This window comes from Loxodonta africana, chromosome 22 (genome assembly GCF_030014295.1).
Source record: "Loxodonta africana isolate mLoxAfr1 chromosome 22, mLoxAfr1.hap2, whole genome shotgun sequence".
In the NCBI taxonomy this organism is placed as follows: Eukaryota; Metazoa; Chordata; class Mammalia; order Proboscidea; family Elephantidae; genus Loxodonta; species Loxodonta africana.
In genome coordinates, this window is record NC_087363.1 from 48,277,944 (window position 1) to 48,300,749 (window position 22,806).

General features: G+C 41.0%; 1 protein-coding gene across 7 annotated transcripts in view; it reads right to left on the reverse strand.

Annotated features, from left to right (window-relative positions):
- The window catches only part of ITPR1 (inositol 1,4,5-trisphosphate receptor type 1), a 385,201-nt gene that overhangs the window by 228,300 nt on the left and 134,095 nt on the right, over positions 1–22,806 (reverse strand). For all 7 annotated transcript variants that reach the window (XM_064274996.1, XM_064274992.1, XM_064274993.1 and 4 more), the window contains 2 exons: positions 12,622–12,737; positions 1,989–2,075 (listed from right to left, as the gene is read on the reverse strand). In XM_064274996.1, the coding sequence (XP_064131066.1) occupies positions 1,989–2,075; positions 12,622–12,737 (203 nt within the window). The remainder of the gene's footprint in view (positions 1–1,988; positions 2,076–12,621; positions 12,738–22,806) is intronic.

Genomic DNA, 22,806 nt, shown 5'->3' on the forward strand with positions numbered 1-22,806 from the left:
TCTAGTGCCAAAGGCCAATATCCCTCTTTTTATTGTTAACAGATATGCTAGAACAATCTTAGGTGGTCCATAGTCTTCTGATTGGATTGTTGGAGGTGGAGGAGTATACTTTGATTCGTGAGCCCCTGACATCCCCTGGCCATGACAGACAAAGAGAAGGCAATGTCCTTCTAAGCCCCCAGTGTTCAACTGGGGACTGGGCCTGATCTGCTATGCATCTGTCCAGGTACTGGACCCAATCCACTATGCATCTGTCCAGGTATTGGACCAGACTTGGTTTGTAAACCAGCATTACCTACAGGTGGATCCCAAGATCCAGGTCCGTGGAAGTAATAATGATTTACATTAGTTAACATGTACTCAGAGCTTACTCTGTGATAGGCACCTCTCAACCATCCTAGAAAGCAGATACCATTATTCCCATTTTGCCAGCAAGTAAACTGAGGTATGGCAAAATTTCTTGCCCAAAATCTTACAGTTATTAAATTGTAAAACCTGAATTGGAATTCTCTTAAGAGGTTATATTCTTAACCCCTATGCCCCTCTTTCATTCTCAGTTCAAGACATATTCTCGAATTTAACTAAATCAAGGTGTCTTATACGCTGAGTTTCAGGGCACTGGCCTGGCCCATTAATAAAGCCGACACTGATATACTCCTGGCCCCTGTGTCCATTCTCAACTGGATAGAACTTGAAGGGGAGGGTGTGTGAGACTGGCATGACCTAACTTCAAAAGGATTTTGGGAGTTATTTTCACTATTCACAAAGGCTTAACATAAATGAGCCATTTAACCACAAAAGGTTGCTTTCACCAACTTGGTAATTCCAGTTTTCCCATGCTGCTGACTAGCATTGCTCTATAACCTAATATGAATAAAAATGGGAAGGAATTGCTTCACAATTAGTAAAGTTTACACAGTAAGCCAGATCTTTCAAAAAGGGAAAGAATGAAGCAAGACAACTAAATGAGTCTGATGCTCATAAATTGATAACTACTATCCTTTGTCTGGAAACCCTGGTGGCCTAGCAGTTAAGAGCTACGGCTGCTAACCAAAAGGTTGGCAGTTTGAATCCACCAGGCACCCCTTGGAAACTCTATGGGGCAGTTCTACTCTGTCCTATAGGGTCACTATGAGTTGGAATCGATTCAATGGCAACGGTAACGGGATATCCTTTGTTTGGAACCCTGGTGGCCTAGTGGCTAAGAGCTACAGCTGCTAACCAAACGGTGGACAGTTCAAATCCACCAGGCATTCCTTAGAAGCCCTACGGGGCAGTTCTACTCTGTCCTATAGGGTTGCTAAGACTCAGAATCAACTCGACGGTAGTGGGTTTTTTTTGTAAATCATCTGTATCCAGGTCAAAACGATCTGGTGACTGGGCAAATGGAGAGAGACCAAATTTGGTACTGGGCTTCCTCAAGTCCTATTTCTTCCCAGACTGGGACAGATCCAGGATGATCTGAGCAACGCCTGAGGAAGCAGTTTCCTGGATTTTGCTTTATCCCCATGTATATTTAAAGGCATAAGAGATAAGCAAGCGAAGCCCACAACCTGTGAGAAGACATGAGAAATATCATCAAATATTCTATCTGAAGGTACAAAATTGCCCTTATTAAGTCTGGAGAACAGTTCATGAACAGGGAAAAGTTACACAGAAGCCAATTTTTACCAACTGGGAAGAACTTTGAAACAACACAAGCTGAACAGGCTCCTTTTCAGGTAGGAAGCTTCCCTTTTAAAATACATGGACAGAGGCTAAACGATCAGTATCCGGGAGGAGAAGTGACTCCTGCACTGAGAGAGCCAACTAAAAAGCCTGAGACTCTATCACATGTAACAAGAAGAACTGGTCTCTGTGCAGTGTATCAGCTGTCTGCATGGTGTCCTACTCTGAAGGTATCCAAACCCTGTTTCACGTATGCGTTTTTTTCAGTTCCATTCCTTGTAATGTTTCAACTCCAGGAGTGAAGAGCCCCCATCACCCACCTGGATCACGTTGCCATACTGAATGACAGTCCCCAGCAATTTCCTGTTTTCTGTCTCGTTCTGCTTCTTTTCCAAGTCTGCAGCATGCTGTGTGTGGAAAGGAAGACTGGTCACACAGAGGAAACAATGGGTTCTATCTCTCTGCAGCAGTGCAAAACAAACGTCCCTCGTTAGCAAATACTTACGAGAACCACAGAAATAAGCCAATACCCTAACACACCCTGAGGCGAAGTGAGATGAGTAAGGGGTTTGGAAATCCAACCCACTCTGCCTTTGCTTCGCTGGCCTTTTTGGCTCTTTTAAGATGTATTTTTCCCTTTAAGGAATTCATAGAAATTTGCGTAGGGTAAGCCAAAGCAAAAGCATACGGGGGGGCGGGGTGGGGATTTGCATGGCCCTTTACCATCTGTCAAAGACCTTTTTATGGCTTTGGAGTAAAACCTGGATCCAAATTCTGGTTTGTGGTTTTAGGACCTTGAGTGTTATTTAACAACCGTGAGTCTCAGTTTCCTCTTCTGTAAAATGAGGATAAACCTACACCTCCCAGGAATCACGTAGCATAGAGAGTGGGTCATTCAGGCACTCATAAAGTATTAGCTATTAGTGTTAATTATAATTTATTTATTTTTCATAGTAGTTCTTTAAGGGGAGTATCATTATCCTAATTTTAAAGAAGAAGAAATAAATTCAGAGAGATTAAAAACTTTGGTTGACATCACATAGTTGGACGACAGGAATGAACGGGGTTTGTGATACTATTTCCTCTGCTTCTGTGTGCATTTGAAATTTTCCTCAATAATATGTTTCCTAAATATCACATATCTATTAAGTGGCAGAGATAATCCTCAAACCCACATTGGGAAACTAAATTCTTATAATTATAAATGACTTTGGTAGACAATACCACTCAAAATTCATCATGATGGGGATCATAGTGAAGCTGAAAAGAAGGTTCTAGAATGGTCTGCCAGGGCCACCATCCTCAACAGTCACTTTTCACTCCTTTACCTGTACAACTCTGAAAGTACTGTTATCATATTGCAACAACGCTAAAGGGAAACTAGTTTTATCCTGGGCAATAAGCAATCTGTTCTTCCAACTCTTGTATCCAAACCTAGACAGGGTGAAACAGAAGCACAACAACAAGGATCAGAATCTAATCTGGTGGATGATAAAACCTTAATGACCAATCATATTCTTCGCAAGATTTCGAATGTTCTTTTCCTGGAGTTTCCCCCCTTGCAGTGTGGGCCTATCCTTGAGGCAAGATGTACCCCAAACCAATGGGTTAATGGTCCCCTTTCCCAGGTAATACGTCTGCATTTTTACAGTAAAGGGCCCTTGTGGGCTTGGTCTGGGCTCTACCACACACCCACTTTATTATCTTGGCCAGGTCACTTAATCTCACAAAGCTTCACTCACTATTCTCTTCCACAAAATGGGGATAGCATAAACCTTGCAGGTTGTTATCAATTAGAGACGACATATGCAGGCACAGTCAATCAGTTCAGGAAACTTTCCAACATTACTGTTACATACAAGTTCTAAAACTAAACAATGTTCTAATGATGAGGATTTCAAAAGGTGAACTAAGTTGGCCAGGTCAAGTATCTTTCAATTTCTTTCAAAAGTCAAAATGCTTCAGATTTCCACCTCTACCTAAAAGCACATGTAAGGGAAGATACATCTTCTGAGAAAAATAAAACTGCATGAAGCAATCTTAAACCAAAAAGAAACCACATTACAGAAGGGGCAGGACCTGCCTCAGTTAGTACGATCACTGCAAGTTCACCACATCTTTCTCAGCTCTTTAAAACAATGGCCCATTCAGAGATGTCCCTCTTTCTCTCTCTTTTCAAATTAATTTCCAGTCTGCTATTCTTTCTAAGTTATAATAAAGGATAAAATCCACTGAGATAAAGACCCATCCAGAAATAACACCAGTGTAAACAACATGGCAATCCATGGCTCCCCAATGGCCCCAGCAAAGTTCCCCTTAACTCTCTCTTGCCCTTCCATAAACCAAAAAACACAAAAACCAAATGAACCGCCATTAAGTTGATTCTGACTGACAGCAACCTCATGTGCCTCGGCGTAGAACTGTGCCCCATAGAGTTTTCAGCGGCTGAGTTTTTGGAAGAAGACTGCCAGGCCATTCCTTCAAGTTACTTCTGGGTAGATTTGTAACTCCAACCTTTCAGTTAGTAACTGAGTACCATTAACTGTTTGTACTACCTAGGGACTCCGCTCTATAAACAATAAACACTCTCCTTGAATTTCCTACCACCTCTCACTCCCCCTTTTTCCATACCCGTGCTTCACCTCTTAGTCTCTACAACACCCAAGTTTCTGCAGGTAGTTTACTGGACTGAATCCATTTGTTACTTGGAAGGAAGGTTTACACTTTGTAGAGGGCCATTTGTTTTTTCTGCTAAGCAGCTCTCAGTTAATGTGGCTGGAAATTCAAGAGGGGAAAAATGTCAAAGGGAAAAAAATCAACAGATTCAGTAAAACATGACATTTTCCAATATGCAAATACTGTTTTTCTCTGCTCTAAGCATAAGAAATCTAAAGTAGTGTTTCTTGGACTTAAGTAATACATTGTTGTTAGCTGTTGTTGAGCCAGCCCAACTCATGGTGACCCCATGCACAACAGAACAAAATGCTGTCTGGTCCCACACCATATTCACGACAAGTTGTGAACTGAGCTCTTGTAATCCATAGGGTTTTCGCTGGCTGATTTTCAGAAGCAGATCTCCAAGCCTTTCTTCCTAGGCTGTCTTAGTCTGCAAGCTCCTCTGAAACTTGTTCAACATCATAGCAACACACAAGCCTCTACTGACAGACGGGTAGTGGCTGTGCATGCGGGTGCATTAGCCAGGAAGGACACATGGTCCTCATTTAAGGGGGAAAATTCTCAGGGACCTTCCCCCTACTCTCAAGAATTTCCAATGGCTCAGTTTAAGGAACATTGATCTAAAACATTAGGTTCCTACCTACTCTTAGACTAGGTATAAAAGCAGGAACCTAGTGGTCACTGGTATATCTAAAATGAAATGTCAAATTAGTCTTCAAGAAGCCATATATTCCAATTAAGACTAAACAGCAGCAGTTATAAAGAACCAAGGGCATTTGCTAAAAGCATACACGAGGTAAAATTATAACAGAAAATAAAGCAAAACTGGGGGACAAGTATTTAAGAATATTCCTTAAAATATCCAATATCGATCCAAAACTCTGTTAAAAGGTTTAATCAAGACTGAGCCTGCACTTCCCTATTCAATGAACGTTAAAGGCATTAAGCTTATGGGCTGTTCCTTAACTTTCCTTTTTCTATAAATTCCCTTTCTTATAAGTTCTCTTGTTTAAGGGAAAAAGCTTCACAATTCATTTCATCTGTTATTAAATGTGTAACTACCAAATGTGTTCATTTTAGTTCACACATCAGTCCTTAGATAACTCTCCCCACAAAATCAAGTTCAGTTTTTAGACAAAAACAACCATCATGACTTTTAGGCTGAGCAGGTGAGGTAACAAGTAGATAAAAAGATAATAAGAACTGGAGTTCCTGAGTGGTGCAAACAGTTAAAGTCTTGAATTCGAACCAAAAGGTTGGGGGTTCGAGTCTACCCAGAGGCAACTTAGAAGGAAGGCCTGGGAATCTAATTCTGGAAAATCAGCTACTGAAAACCCTACAGAGTACAGTTCTACTCTGACACCATGAGTTGGAAACGCCAGCAACTGGTTTTAAGGTAAGAACTATACCATCGTTACTGAAGATATATCAAGGTTGCTTCCATCCTGAAAAGAATGAGATTTCATTTGTAAAATGTCTCAAGTTTAGGCCAAGGACCAGTTCATACTACTAGACAGTGGACTGGTACAACTGTTCCGGAGGATAATCTGGCATTAACTACCAAATTGTTTTAAAATGGGCATCGTTTTGACTTAGCAATTCCACTTCTAGGAGTTTCTCCTAAGCAGATAATCTGGTGTACGTACAAGGCCTTAACAACTTTTTTTTTTTCAAAAAGCCAAAAATTGTCATGATCCTGAATACTTATTGCCATCAAGTCAATTTCAACTCATGGTGACACTACAGAACAGGACAGAACTGCCCCATAAGGTTTCCAAGAAGTGGCCAGTGGATTTGAACTGTCGACCTTTTGGTTAGCAGCCAAGCTTTTAAACACTGTGTCACTATGGCTCCATCATGATCTTGAATATTACCCCCAAAATAAGGATTAAACCAAAACACCAAACCCACTGCAGGGGAGTTGATTCCAACTCATAACAACCTTTTAGGACAGAGTAGAACTGCCCCATAGGGTTTCCAAGGAGCAACTGGTGGATTCAAACTGCCAACATTTTGGTTAGCAGCCAAACTCTTAACCACTGCACCGCCAGGACTCTCAGATAAGGACTGGTTATGTAAAATTTCAGTACTGCCCTACAATGGAGTAGTCACTAAAATCGGGAATAAAGATTTCTATTATTCACAACATAATATGTAAAAGCAGGTTAAAGAAATGGAAGTAAGATAGCATGCTTCCATTATGCTTTAACATTTAGAGACTTGGGGATAGGGTGATAGACTTGGGGTTGGGGTGGGGCACACACCAAAAAACAAATCAAGGTTATCTTTGAGGAGCAATGTTTAGAGATCATATTAATTCTTTTTTTCCTTTTCCTACTCACCTACATTTTGGATTTTTTTTTCCTATAATACTCACATATTATGTGTTTAACTTTTCAGAAAACAAAGGAAAAAAGGAATATGCTAAGGACTGCATCTACAAATTGACCATCATGTTCTTGTGGCAAGTGGCCTGGATTTTCAAAAGCCATCTTAAGTCTCTTACCTTTTTTAATTTAAAATCCTGCCCTGGTCACACAGTGGGTGAAAGCACTTGGCTGCCAATCAGAAGGTCAGTAGTTCTAACCCACCAGCCACTCCACAGGATAAAGGTATGGTAGTCTGCTTCCAGAGAGGTTTACAACCTTGCAAACCCTATGGGGCAGTTCTACTCTGTCTCATTAGGGTCTCTATGAGGCAGAATCGACTTGACAGCAGTGGGTTTGGCTTGTCTTTTTTTTTTTTTTTTTTTCCTCTTTTCCCTTACACAATAGGCTAATTGGCTTTTCCATTTCTAAGGGAGAAAATGCATTCTATGCAATGGTCTCCACCATTATTATTCACCACCGATATGGCCATATTCCCTGAACAACATCAAGGTCAATGCCATCACAGTCACCTGTTACTGTATTTCAGAAATACAGAAACCTTTATTAAGTTACTACAAAAAGCTCCCTGGAACAGTGGGGCAAGGCGATTTATTTAAGGTCAACCAACTCTGAATTACGTAATGTGATACTGAATTAAGCCTTCTGAAAACAAGACGGCTTTGAAGGACAACCAGGACTTGTCACTCCTCTGGTTCCTTTTACCTTGTCAAAGCTGTGGCTTAATTTAAGTCATCTTTTCTCAGAAAGAAAATGATGTAAGTGTCTGCTTCAAGGTAACAGGTAAACTGCGGCCTGGAAACGGTAATCAAAGCCTTTAGAACAAATTTGTGATTTGTGGAGGCCGGGGAAGCTCCTTTTGCCAAGAGCCTTTTAGGAAATCATGACCAGAAGAGTTCAAGTCCAGTTATTCCCGCAGAAGGAATTACCATGCATAAACACACACCGTAACCAGCCACTAGATGTCATTCTCCTTCAAAGTGCTGTTTACATTGCTTACTCTAGTCAAAGGAAGTCAAGTGGTCTAGACAACCAACTCCTTAAATGGCATTAATTTAAAATAATCTGACCTTTGATCAGGGTGTTGCACAGTAGTCGACAAAAATAAAAATGAACACCCACTGGGGACTGGCCATCGGCCCCCAAAGGCAAGCAGCAGCCCAAAATACAACATTTTAACGGCTGTATGGAGGCTACAGAGCCGTGTTGATGACTTTCAGATGCTAAGGGGAAAAGTTCCCACTAAGCATGCAAGTAGGAACTAATCAAGCACAAAGTCAGCCCCCAAGACCTGAAAGCCAAACCAAAGCAAACCGAGCCGGCTGCCATCAAGTCAATTCTGACTCATAGCAACCCTATAGGACAGAGCAGAACTGCCTCATAGGGTTTCCAAAGAGTGCCTGGCGGATTCGAACTGCTGGCCCTTTGGTTAGCAGCCGTAGCTCTTAACCATTGCGCCACCAGGGTTTCCGAAAGCCACACCAGTAATCTTAAATCAAAGGAAAGGAGTGGTTTCCTTTAAAATGTTTTTAGAAGCACAAAGAACATGAAAGAGAAAAAGAGATAATTCACTGTTTTTTTGTTTTTTAAACAAAAATAAGGATTTCAAAGTTCTTGATCACTTTTGGGATTGAATTTTTTTTAAGTGTGCTGTTTTTTCACAGCTCGTTCATGGGAAGGAGCTTTGAAAGGAATTACTGATAAAATGTAACATATAGGTCAAAGATTGCAAGCTGGTGGCTTCAGTGCCATATTCCACCTGAGACATTGGTGTTGAGTGTATGTATTGAGCCTTAAAATTGGATTGGTTACTAACACGGAAAAAAAGAGAGAGAGCTACATTGCACACAAAAGCATGGATTTTCATCTTCTCTGAAAAAGATTCAGAAGGCCTGGTGGCAGCCCTAGGCCCACCTTCCCACACAGTAATGGCAGGGAGGTAAAGCTGCCCCCTGCAGACTCGCACACATGCACACTCTACTTAGCAACACTACCCACCAAACCCCCTTTATTTCTGCTGGCTTCCTGCTTGGCCAACAGGATTCTGAATTTACAACCCCTGCTGTAAAAAATGCAGGACAAGAAAGAGTTTGAGATCTGCTAATAAGATCTCAATGAACCAAATGGTTTTTATACCAGAAAAGCAAAGCCAGAACTACTAAAGACATGCAGACCTACAAAGATGAAGCCATAGGCATAGGCCCTAAAGAGCTCTCCTGGAAGATTTGCAGGACTGAACAACCTTTCCCACCCATTCCATTAAACTCCCATGTTCCTAGCACAGACTTCAGGGTTATTCTCAATTATCACAATGACTAGGGAAGGAAGGTGCGCTACCAATGTTCAGTGGACAGGAACCAGCTAGATATCTTGAAACGCATGGTACATCCCTGTACTCTGGATCATCACTCATCCCATATAATTTTATATCTGGCTAGACACATTCACATAGGTTAAAAAGCTGCCTGTCATTATCTGAGCCTGCACCTAACTTCGTTTTATATACCAACACAAAGCATAATTTTGCATGGTCTTATCAATGCTATTGTTAATATATTTTCCAAAAATACACTCTAGCTGGTGTTGAATCAACCCTGACTCATGGTGACCCTATGTGTATCAGAGTAGAACCGTGCTCCACAGGGTTTTCAATGACTGATTTTTTTGGAAGTAGATCGCCAGGCCTTTTTTCCAAGTTGCCTCTAGGTAGACTCGAAATCACCAACCATTTGATTAGCAGCAAGCATATTAACTGTTTTGCACCACCAGCATTTAATAAAGGGGAGGGTGTTCTTTGCATTCTTCATAACATTATCAAGAGCTGCTGACCATTTTGGAAAATCACATCACGGATAACCTAACCTGCTTTTTGCGCCGCCAGTACTCACACCTGCACCAGCCACAGTCTACAGCAGTCTCCTTCCCAAGGATTTACTGCCTTACGTCTTCTAGACAGAGCCTGGTGGCGCAGTGCTTAAGTATCTGGCTGCTAACCAAAAGGTCAGCAATTTGAATTCACCAGCCGCTCCTTGAAAACCCTATGGGGCAGTTCTACTCTGTTCTACAGGGTTGGTATAAGTCGGAATCGACCGGACGGCAATGCGTTTGGTTGGGGTCTTCTAGAGTGTTTGTGCCTGAGCATGAACTTACTGAAGAACACGTTTTTTTTTCCCTTTTATTTCTCTTTCATAATTTTTTTTTTTAATTTGGAATCCAGGGAGGCTATGTTATTTATGAATTTCCTTTCATGTTTGTAAAGTCACATAATATATGCTATCGGGGGGAGCAATGGGTCTGTCAGGGTTGAGAATTTCTGCTCTAAAACTGTTAAAATAATGCTGTTGCAATTCCGGAAGTCTTCAAAGCCATCTGAAGTCTCTAGGCTTTTCAGTTGTTTCTTCTTCTGCCTTCTAACTTCTATAAGTGCCTGAGACTGAGGTTTGTCACATTCTCTTTTCTAGGAAGCCCTCCTTAACCACTGTATCTCCCAGACTAACCCAGCAACGGCGGATTTCAGTGGCCCTTCTATGTGCTCCCACAGCCTCAGGTGGTTCCCTTGTGGTAGGTAGTACTAGTCACACTGAATGGTCACTATCTCTTTATTCTTTATTGGATATTAAGTTCCCAGGTGGTTAGGACTCTACCACAGTTTTCTCTCCAGCACCTAGCACAGTGCTCATTCATTCACCCATTCAACAAATACTTCTTGAGCATCTACTGTATGCTAGACACTGTTACAGGCACTGCAGATACAATGGTGAACAAGACAGACACAGCCCCTGACTCTGTAGAGCTGTCATTCAAATGGGGTGACAGATGGTAACTAAGGAAACTACCAAATGCAATTGCAAACTATGATCAATGCTGACAGAGACATAAACAGGGTGCTATGGTGCCCACCATGGTGCAGGACGTGACTTAGACAAGGTGGTGGGGAAGGCTTTGCTGCGATGACACTTAAGCTGAGACTTGAAAGATAAAAAGGTCTTAGCTTAGGAAGAGCCAGGAGAAGAACCTTCCAAACCAAACAAACTGAAATTACAAAGGTCGGGAGACTGGTAAGGATTTGGGATATCCAAAAAGTAAAATGAAATGAAATAAAGCCGGTGTGGCTGGTGTAGCAAGTGTAGTCCAGAAGCATCAGAGGTGATCAGTGAGGAAAGCAGATTTATACATGCACTTTTGTAGATGACAGCAAAAAGCCTGAGTTTCACTTTAAGTGCAATGGGGGTGTCTCCTGTGGGTCCTGAAACTCGAAGACTATAAACTCACCTGGCTTAGGAACCTGGACTTTTCCCCTAGTACCTGGAACATCTCACGACTATAAACTCACCTGGCTTAGGAACCTGGTCTTTTCCCCTAGTACCTGGAACATCTCACCCCGTTCCAATACAATATATACTAAATGAAAGACTGCCTTCACCTGATCCTTACCATAACAAATGCAGCAGGTTATGACTGTGCCCCATGCTAGTAAAAACAGCAGGAGCCCTGGTAGCTCAACAGTTAAGTGCTTAGCTGCTAAAGGAAAGCTTAGCAGTTTGAACCCACCCAGCAGCTCCATGGGAGAAAGACCTGATGATCTGCTTCCATAAAGATGACACCCTAGGAAACTCTATGGAGCAGACCTATTCTGTCACATGAGGTCGCTATGAGTCAGAACCAACTCAACAGCACACAACAACAACAATCAAAACAAAGCAAGCTGAGATGGAAGACTCAGTGAGCTCTTCAATGCTTACAGTTATTGCGCATCTCCTACTGTCATCACTAAGCCCCGAGAAACATCATGTTTTTTATTCAATTAATAAATATCTGAGTATCTACTACGTGCCAAATTCTGTCTCAGCCACAGAGGCTACAAAACAAAAAAACCAAATCCACTGCCGTCGAGTTGATTCTGACTCATAGCGACCCTATAGAACAGGGTAGAACAGCCCCATAGAGTTTCCAAGGAGCACCTGGTGGATTCAAACTGCTAAACTCTTGGTCAGCAGCCATAGCACTAAACCAATACGCCACTAGGGTTTCCACAGAGGCTACAGCAATGAGCAAAACTGAAAAAAATATGTCTGCCTGCATGTAGCTTACATTCTAGTTGAGAAAGACAGCACAATAAATGAGAAAGATTATGACAAATATCATGAAGAAAAATAAAGCAGGATAAGGGCACGGGAAATGGGTTGCAATTTCAATAATACTACATTGATTTACGTACTGTCCTTCTCCTATGCATCCCAAAGAACTACACAGATTATCCTCACAGTGCAGGATATTAGAAGAATTACATCATCATTTAACAGATGCAAAAATGGGCTCAGAGAGGTTCAAACAACTGCTTAGGGGAACATAGCACATCAGCAATGAAATAAGCACATCTTTTATATATCAAATTATAGTCAAGGGAAATACAGTGATAATAACTAAGATATATTAAGCATTTATTATGTGCCAGGTACTATTCCTATACCTTTTGTTTCATTTCATGGATTTCTCACAAAGACCTCCTGAGGTGGGTATTATTATCATACCCATTTTACAGACGAGGTAACAGAGGTACAAAATAGGTAAGTAACTTCCCCAAGATGAACAGTTAGTGATTGGTGGAGCCAGGGTGCAAATCTAGGCAGTTTGCTTTCAGAACCTCTGCTTGTGGCCACCCCCCAAAAGGGAATGGCTGAGAAGAAACCAGCTCTCACATCATCTCAAGGTGACTATAATCCATCTCTCTTTAGGGTCATCTCTCTTTTACCCCTTTATCAAAGAACGGAAGGAAACTGGTATGAAAGGTGGACATTGATATAACTAGTCCCTTGCCCCTTACACTAGGACACCATCCACGTGGCTACCCATAAGACCCTCATCACCAACGGTCCCATTCAGTACATACATGTAGCTTGTTGAGCAGCACGGCATCTGTTGTGCTGTTGGCCCCTGGCTTCGCAGCTTTCCAGAACTGCTTCTGGGCTGAGTAGCGATTCATGGGACATAGCTTGAAGAGGCAGTCTAGAAGTGAAACAAGCAAACAAAAATTGTCATTGAGATATATATTCCCTCCACTTACAAAGAAAGTGCTCTCCTTTTATTTATATATTAAAAAAAAAAAAAAACAAACCCACTGCTGTCGAGTTGATTCCAACTCATAGATACCCTATAGGATGGAGCAGAACTGCCCCATAGGGTTTCCAAGGAGCAGCTCATGGATTTGAACGGCTAATCTTCTGGTTAACAGTCAAACTCTTAACCACTGCACCACCAGGGCTCCTTTATTTATATAAAGTTTAATGAATTCTATTATACGTGAGTATAAATTATAAGCTACAAGGCCCTTTTACAAGCCTTTCTTTGTTAAAGTCAATTCTCAGCATCACTGTGTGGGGTTACAGATGAGGAAATGGAGGCTTACAGAAAGAAAGTCAATTGTCCATTATCACACAGCCAGATAGCAGCAGACCTGGGACTCAGTCCAACTGTAGTGTTCTTTCTACCATCCCACAGTTGTCTCCTTTCCTTTCCAACAGAGAAATATCCTCACTACATGTACCAACACATATAAGCATTTTCTTAAACAAACTCAATTTTCTTAAATCAAACTACATTCAAAACAATACTACAGGAGCTTATTTATAGGTACCTCCAGGGCACTGGTATGTGAGTGTCCTATGCAAGTCTGTCTGGGGTGCAGACAGAGAATATTTGGACTGGCATTTCGGGTGGTGCCTGCCCTTGTTCCCTCACTCTCAAAGTACTGTGATGTGTTTCAGTTTAGGTATGCCTGGATTTATCTAGGTTTATACATGGTCTTACATAGCTTAAACCAATCCTCAAAAAACGGATGAGTGGCTTTAAATGATTTCTGCAAAGAAATCAAAATACTGACAACAGTAGTAATGCAAACCCAGGAAATAAGAAGAATATGGCAGAACTGACACTTCCTTTATTCTTGTTGTCAGCCATTGTAAGGTAAAAATAATTTTGATTTAATCAGATATGAAAAAAATCACCCAGAGATTAGTAATCATGAAACAAACCACTTAAAATATTCTCTTTAATGATGAAACTTACTCTTGGCTATCTATGTGCCTTAAAGTATTTATGATGATATGAAGTCATAATGATTAACAGGATACTACAATATTAAACTAAAATACAACCTTGAGTATACCCCACTTGAATTTAGAGACCATCTCAAGAATAGATTTAATGCATTGAACACTAATGACAAAAGACCATACAAATTTGGTGATGGCATCAAGGACATTATACATGAAGAAAGCAAAAGTTCACTGTTATGGATCGAGTTGTGTCCCCCAAAAATGTGTGTCAACTTGGCTAGGCCATGATTCCCAATATTGTGTGTCTGTTCACCATTTTGTTATCTGATGTGACTTCCTTATATGTGGTAAATCCTACCTCTATGATGTTAATGGTGGTACAGTGGTTAAGAGCTACAGCTGTTAACCAAAAAGGTCGGCAGTTTGAATCCACCAGGCACTCCTTGGAAACCATACGGGGCAGTTCTACCCTGTCCTATAGGGTTGCTATGAGTCAGGATCAACTAGACGGCAACAGGTTAACGGGTATGATGTTAATGAGGTGGGGTTAGTGGCAGTTATGTTAATGAGGCAGGACTCAATCTACAAGGTTAGGTGGTGTCTTAAGACAATTTATTTTAAGATACAAAAGAGAGAAGTGAGCAGAGAGATACGGGGACTTCACACCACCAAGAATGCAGTGCCAGGAGAACAGCACATCATTTGAACCCAGGGTTCCTGCACTGAGAAGTTCCTCGACCAGGGAAAGATTGATGACAAGCACCTTCCTCCAGAGCTGACAGAGAAAGCCTTCCCCTGGAGGTGACGCCCTGTATTTGGACTTCTAGCCTCCTAGACTGTAAGAGAGCAAATTTCTCTTTGTTAAAGCCATCCACTTGTGGTATTTGTGTTATCGCAGCACTAGATAACTAAGACACTCATTAAAAAGACAGGAAAGAAAGAAAAGACCAAAATGGATGTCAGAAGAGACGCTAAAACTTGCTCTTGAACGTAGAGTAGCTAAAGGGAAAGGAAGAAATGATGAAGTCAAAGAGCTGAACAGAAGATTTCAAAGGGCAGGTCCAGAAGACAAAGTAAAGTATTATAATGACGTGCAAATACCTGGAGTTAGGAAACCAAAAGAGAAGAACGCGGTCAGCATTTCTCAAGCTGAAAGAACTAAAGATTCAAGGCTCAAGTTACAATACTGAAAGATTCTGTGGGGAAAATACTGAATGACACAGGAAGCATAAAAAGAAGATGGAAGGAATACAGAGTCATCGTACCAAAAAGAATTGGTTGACATTCAACCATTTTAGGAGGTACCATATGATCAAGAACCTATACTACTGAAGGAGGAAGTCCAAGCTGCACTGAAAGCATTGCGAAAAACAAGGCTCCAGGAATTGACAAAATCTCAATTGAGACATTGCAACAAACGGATGCAACACTGGAAGCACTCACTCGTCTATGCCAAGAAATTTGGCAGACAGCTACCTGGCCAACTGGCTAACTGGAAAAGACCCATGTTTGGTGCCCGTTCCAAAGAAAGGTGATCCAACAGAATGTGGAACCTGTACATTGGCCAAGAGGCAGTTGTTCAAACAAAACAAGGGGAAATTGAGTGGTTTAAAATCAGAAAAGGTACGCATCAGGTTTGTATCCTTTTACCATACTTAATAAATCTGTATTAAAAAAAAAAAAAAAAAAAACCCTGCCGTGGAGTCAATTGAGGCTCACAGCAACCCCATAGGATTTCCAAGGCTGTAAATCCCTACAGAAGCAGACTGCCACATCTTTCTCCCACGGAAGCGCTGGTGGTTTCTAACTGACCTTTCAGTTAGCAGTTGTTCACCTTAACCACTGATCTGAATGTGGAGCAAATAATTTGAGAAGCCGGATTATATGAAGAAGAGCATGGCATCAGGATTGGAGGAAAACTCAATAACAGCCTACAGTATGCAGATGACACAACCTTGCTTGCTGAAAGTGAAGAATACTTGAAGCACTTACAGATCAAGACCAAAGACTACAGCCTTCAGTATGGATTACATCTCAACATAAAGAAAAGAAAAATTCTCACAACCAGACCAATAAGCAACATTATGATAAATGGAGAAAAGATTGAAGTTGGATCCACAATCAATACCCATAGAAGCAGCAGTCGAGAAACCAAATGACATACTGCATTGGGCAAATCTGCTGCAAAAGACCTCTTCAAAGTGTTGAAAAGCAAAGATGTCACTTGGAGGACTAAGGTGCACCTGACTCAAGCCATGCTATTTTCAATCACCTCATATGTATGCAAAAGCTGGATAATGAATAAGGAAGACCAAAGAAGAACTAATGCCTTTGAATAACGGTGTTGGTGAAGAATGTTGAATATACCATGGACAGACTGCCAGAAGAATGAACAAATCTGTCTTGGAAGAAGTACAGCCAGAATGCTCCTTAGAATTGAGGATGGTGAGGCTTTGTCTCATGTACTTTGGACATGTTATCAGAAGGGACCAGTCCCTGGAGAAGGACATCATGCTTGGTAAAGCAGAGGGTCAGTAAAAAAAAAGGGGGGAAGACCCTCAATGAGGTGGACTGATACAGTGGCTACAATAATGGGCTCACACATAGCAACAATTGTGAAGATGGTGCAGGCCAAAGATTAGACAGGCCCATAAAATAAAATGAGACTAAATGGGCACACCAGCCCAGGGACAAGGACAAGAAGGCAGGAAGGGACAGGAAAGCTGGTAATGGGGAACCCAAGGTCGAGAAGCGGAGTATGCTGACATGTCGTGGGGCTGGCAACCAATGTCACAAAACAATATGTATATTAATTGTTTAATGAGAAACTAGTTTGCTCTGTAAACCTTCATCTAAAAAAAGATTTTTTTTTAATTTAAAAACAAAATTTGGAGTGAATATTCAAATTCAGAAAAATTAAACCCTGAAAGTAGTTCAGAACAGGCTTTTAAGGAAATTTAATCCACTGTGTATTATTTTTCAATTATTAAAAACAGGCTCATTTAAAGGACTTTGAACAGATAAAAACCTAGTTATTGTCCTAGCCTAATAAATGTCTCAGAGTAAGAAAAATTCTTACCGTTATCAAGTAAACAAACATTAACACTAATTCAGGTCAGTCTTTCCTCTAGTTGGGATCAATGAATTTGTACCAGATACTAAACACAAAAAAAGTTAACACTATTCAGGAAAAAAAAAAAAAAAAGATCATTTAATTGTAGAAATGAAAGGTACTTTCCCCATTTCTACAACCTCTTTCTTCACTCAATATTTCTATATAGCCATACCCATTACCGTCGAGTAGATTCCAACTCATAGCGATCCTATAGGACAGAGTAGAACTGCCCCATATGGCTTCCGAGGAGCACCTGGTGTATTCTAACTGCCGACCTACTGGTTAGCAGCCGTAGCTCTTAACCACTACACTACCAGGGTTTCCTACATAGCCATAGGCAGTTATAAATATGTGGTTGTTGTTGTGTGCCGTCAAGTCGATTCCAACTCATAACAATCCCACGTGACAGAGCAGAACTGCTCCACAGGGTTTACTAGGCTGTAATTACGAGAATGAAGTGCCAGGGGTTTTATCCCACAGAGCAGCTGGTGGGTTCCAACTACTGACCTTTTGGTTACTAGCTGAGTGCTTAGCCCCTGCACTACCAGGGCTTCTTTAAAGTAAATGTAAGATCAATGATATCAACCTTTTATCAAGAGTCTTAAACATTCATCAACCTAAAGTAGGTTTTTACTGTACATGAAAGACACAGACCATGGTCTTTAGAGAACAAAGGACAGAGCAGGAAACCAGTTTAACAGATAGGGCTGCTCTCCCCAACTCTTAAGGCAGGCACAGGTCACTGTCTTTACCACATCAGTGGCAACTTAATGACATCATTGTGGGTGATGTGCTTTATCTAGCAGCTTGATGGATGTGAACTCTCCATTCACCCTGTAAACAATCACACACACCACCAGCCTGTTGGCCAGCGTTAAATGGACTATGTTTGACACAGAACAGACATTGACATCTGGGCTAGGTCAGGATAACTTCCTTGATAAGCACACAACTTAAAAACAAAAAATACATCCAAAACATTTAAGTCACCTGCATTAATATTTGATACATGACTTAGTTTACAGACCAAATAGGGCTAACAATTTCCAGTTTCATAAACAGGAAGATGTGGGGAGTAAAATTGCCTATTTTTTTCCCTCCAACATTGTTCATATGGTGATAGCTAAATGACATGAATTAAAAAAAAAAAAAAGTTTTAAGTTGATTTGGGGAACAATCAGTCTGGATCCATGATGCTGAGAAACCATATGCAATGGAAAGCACCATTTACAACTGTTCACAGTATGACCAAGTCAAGTTCTCACTTGACAAGTAGGCTACGACACAGGCTCAAAATTTCAGATAACTTCACATTCTCCAAAGGTGAGAGCGGAGATTTAAGCACGGTCAATCCAACCAAAGCTGTGCTATACTTTCCACCCCTACTATTTTCCTTGGGCAAAACTGGGCATTGCATTGGACTAAGTATATTTACATCCAACTGTCTATGTAAATATATCAGATGCTAACATACCAGTAACAGAACCAAATTAGCCTTGCTGGTTTTGCCCTGTCTGCCCAGCTGCTTAGCAAATGATTCAAAGTAAAAATTAAATTAAGCAATTCAAATGTGATGTTAAGTAACCTTGCAAAATTCTGCAATTCAGTTGCTCCACATTGCCCTTTGGTGTTTTGATGGCACGGCACAACAAATTAAAGTTTCACTGGGTCCCAACACTGTGCTAAGTATAGAAATATACAAACACAGGAAATCTAGAAGAACAGATGTAATACATATTACTCACTGCCATCGAGTCGATTCCGACTCATAGTGACCCTATAGGACAGAGTAGAACTGCCCCTATAGGGTTTCCAAGACTGCCACAACTTTCTCCCACAGAGTGGCTGGTGGGGTTGAACTGCTGACCTTTCGGTTAGCAGCCAAGCACTTTAACCAGTGTGCCACCAGGACTATAATACATATGGGGGTTAAATATGAGAGTGCATACATACATACATACACTGTGGTTTGGTCTCTCCATCAAACAAAAGTCACAAAGAATATCTTGTGTGACAAGAGTTATTTCAGGCTTTGGAGGAATAAATTAACTAAGCTTTCAAAAAAAAAAACACTTTGGAATATTTCTAAGCTTTAGCATATGCTACATGGATCAAAGGAAAGTGGACAAACAAAAAGAGTGACTAATAAAGGCTGCTGAAAGAACAGCTGAAGCCCACTATTTCTACACTGTACACCTCATCTCTAGAATTTTAAATTCTAAAATGGAAGGTCCCTGAACTAAAAATCAAACCCACTGCCACCGAGTTGATTCCAACTCATAGTCTGTTTTGTATGCTATGGTAACCTCAGGGCCTAGCGATAGAGTAGAAGTACATAATTGTTGTTAAATTGGTGATTTGTCGGTGTTAGTTGCCATCTAGTTGGCTCCAATACATGTTGACACCACGTACAACACAATGAAACATTGCCTGGTCCTGCGCCATCTTCACAATAGTTGGTATGCGCAAGTCTATTGTAAACATGGTGTATTTTATGTGCCTTCCAATCTAGGGGCTTATCTTCCAGCACTGTATTAGACAATATTCTGCTGTGATCCATAGGGTTTTCACTGGCTTATTTTTGGAAGTAAATCACCAGGCCTTCTTTCCTAGTCTATCTTAGTCTGGAAGCTCTGCTGAAACCTGTCCACCATGGGTGATCCTTCTGATATTTGAAATACCACTAGCATGGCTTCCAGCATTACAGCAACATGCAAGCCACCACAGTGGGGGTGATGGCATTAGTGATTTAAAGAAGCTATAATCCCTAAGTCTCCAAAAGCAATGGTGGATATGTCCTTTGAGGTCACTTGTGGCTATACCTTCTAGGAGTCTATTCACAGATTCGACCACTATTTATTCTAGTGCCTGCTGTGTGCTGAGCACAGTACTAGGTGCTGAAAATACAACAGTGAACCAGACACACACACTTAATACAATCTTCGTGACTGAGACAAACTTGTTACATATACAAGGTGAATTACTGCAAGTAAAAGTACTATGCAGGAAAGCATTACAGACTGGCACAGTACAACTGGGGTAGAGAGGCAGTCGTCTATACGGGGTCATCAGGAAAGGCATCTCAGGGACAGTGGCATCTTAACAGAGAGCTGAAGGATGAGAAGGAGCCGGCCTTGACAAAAACCCAGAGATAAAGCCTTTTAAAAGAAAAAAATAAATAAGACTGGAGGGTGCTGGGCAAGAGGGAGAGTCACGGGAGGTGGGCTGGAGAAGCAAGCAGAGGTTGCATCATGCAGGGTTGCAGGCCATATTGAGATATCTGAATCTATTCTAAGAGCAGTGGGAAGTTACTAATGGGTTTTAAACAAAGGAACCTGGTCTGACTTATATTTCTTAAGGGAGCATTCTTACTGATGATGGTGCCTACTAAGAAAGAGAAGGCTAGGGAGAGGTCAATTTGGGGGGAAAAAAAAAAAGAGGGGTAGAAATCAAGAATTTTATTTTGGCTATGCTGTGTTTGAGATGCTTATGAAACACTCAAGCTGAAGTGTTGAGTAGGTCATTCATCAACTAGCAGGTTGAAAATGTAGAACACTCAGTTATTTAAAGTGAAGGGAGGGCAGATCAGAGGAGAAGAAGAAGGGTGGGGAGTTAGAGAAGCCAGTTGAGGAAGACAGTGTTACAAAAACAATGCAGCTGTCCATCTGCAAGTATGGAACCTATCCGAATCTAAGGAATATGTTAATTGGGGCTTGTAAAAGCCTGAATTTGATTTCAAGTTTTCATACAGCAGAAGAAAGACCATTCTGCTCCCTTCCCTTCCCAACCTCCCCCTTCCAAAAGAAAAATAACACAAGGGGAAAAAAAAAAAAAAAAAAAATTCAACTCATTTTCTATGAAACCAAAACCAAAAACCAAACTCAGTGCCGTCGAGTCGATTTCGACTCATAGCAACCCTACAGGACAGAGTAGAACTGCCCCATAGAGTTTTCAGGGAGCGCCTGGAGGATTTGAACTGCCGACCCTTTGGTTAGCAGCTGTAGCACTTAACCACTATGCCACCAGGGTTTCCATTTTCTATGAAAGCTAGTTAAAATAAATGAAGATAGGCAGAGGATGGAGGGAAAGAACATGACTTGATGGATGGAGGAAAGTGAAGCTTATGTGTTTGCAATAAGAAGCAAGCTGGTCTGCCCTGTAGAACCCCAAGAAGCCTCTGGAAGTAAAGACTCCAGGCATCAAGGGTGGCAGGAGTGGAGTGAAAAGGCTTCAGCTGGGGGATTGGTTGAAAACACAAGAGAAAGGTGTTAGACCCCCATGCTCACCCTATCCCATACAGTCAAGACAATAATCCCTTCTCCACTCTTGTAGGAGACTGAATCTTTGCAGAACATGAACCACAGAGGCTCTGGAGTTGGATATACCAAGTACAATGAAGCCATGTAGGGCTAATGAGCTGAAATACAAGGAGAGTAAGTAAAGACTTACACATGGGATGGTGGGATGTACGGATTCCACCCCAGCCAGCTTCTATTCCACCAGGGGAGTCCTTAGAGCAGGGCTCTGCAAACTATAGCTTGGGGGCCAAACTCATCCCACCACCTATTTTTATATGGACTATAGCTAAGAATAGTTTTTACATTTTTACATAGTCGTGACACATAAAAATCATGTGAAATTCAAATTTCAGTGTCCAAACAAAGTTTTGAATTTAGTCATAAAAAAATCTGTGGAAATTTGTTTTCTCTCTTTTTATAAAATATCAATTTTGCCTCTTGTTCCACAAAGGCTAAAATATTTACTCTCTGGTCCTTAGCAGAAAAAGTTTGCTGACCTCTGACCTAAAGGATCCTTTTGAAGAAAAACATAAGGACCCCAGAGAAGGACCTTAAGCTCAAGTTCTCTCATGAAAAATACAGTTTTCCACTTCAGATAGAAAGAAATGCACCATTCCACAAGCCCGACCACACAGTTTCAATGGCTCTTTGGTGCCTCACTCTTAAATCTGAATAGACGACCAAGGATCAACAGTCATTTGATGAAATCTTCCAACAGTGAAGACAGATGCTAAACAACAGACAAAAGTAACTCTGAGGAAACAGAGACAATGTAAGGCACCAAAGAATTATGTTCAAGAAACAAAAGAGTAACAAAAATTATAATTAACATCCTCAGAGATAAGATTGGAAATTATAACCATAAAGCAACAACAGAATACTACTTTAACACAGGACAACATAAAAGCTCTGAGACATTAAAAACACAATGTCTAAAATTTTTAAACTCAGTAGGCACTGGAAACTAAGTTGAGAAACTTTCCCAGAAAGTAAAAACAAACAAAAAACAAAGGGAGAAAGAGGGAAAGAGAGGGCGATGGAAGGAAAGAAGGCAGAAGAAAGAAGAAGGAAGGAAGGTAGAGGAAAGAAAGGAAGAAAGCATAAAAAGAAAGGGAGGAAAGGGAAGTGAAGGAATTAGCAGATCAACAGATAGGTCAAACACCTAAAAGGAATTTCAGAAAAAGAAAATGAGGTATAGAAATTATCAAAGAAAATGTCCTAGAACTGGACTGGAGGAGCTGACTCTCCAGGCCAAAAGAACCCACTAACTTCCCAGCACAAGGTAAGAAAAAAGGACCCATACACATCATTGTAAAATTTCAGAATAATGGGAAGAAGAAGAAGACCCTAAAAGCCTCCAGCAAGAAAAAATAGCTCACTTAAAAGTCCAGGAATGACAGTAGCATTAGGCTTCTCATAGCAAGCTCAAATACAACGTAGCAGTGTCTCCAAAATACTGACTGAAAATAATGCACAACCTGGAATTCTGAAGCGGGCTAAATTATCAACTAAGTATGAGAGTAGAATAGCGTCAAGTTTCAAATTTCCTTCCTATGTAGTTTTTTTTTTTTTTAAGGAAGATTCTGGAAGATGTACTCTACCCAACG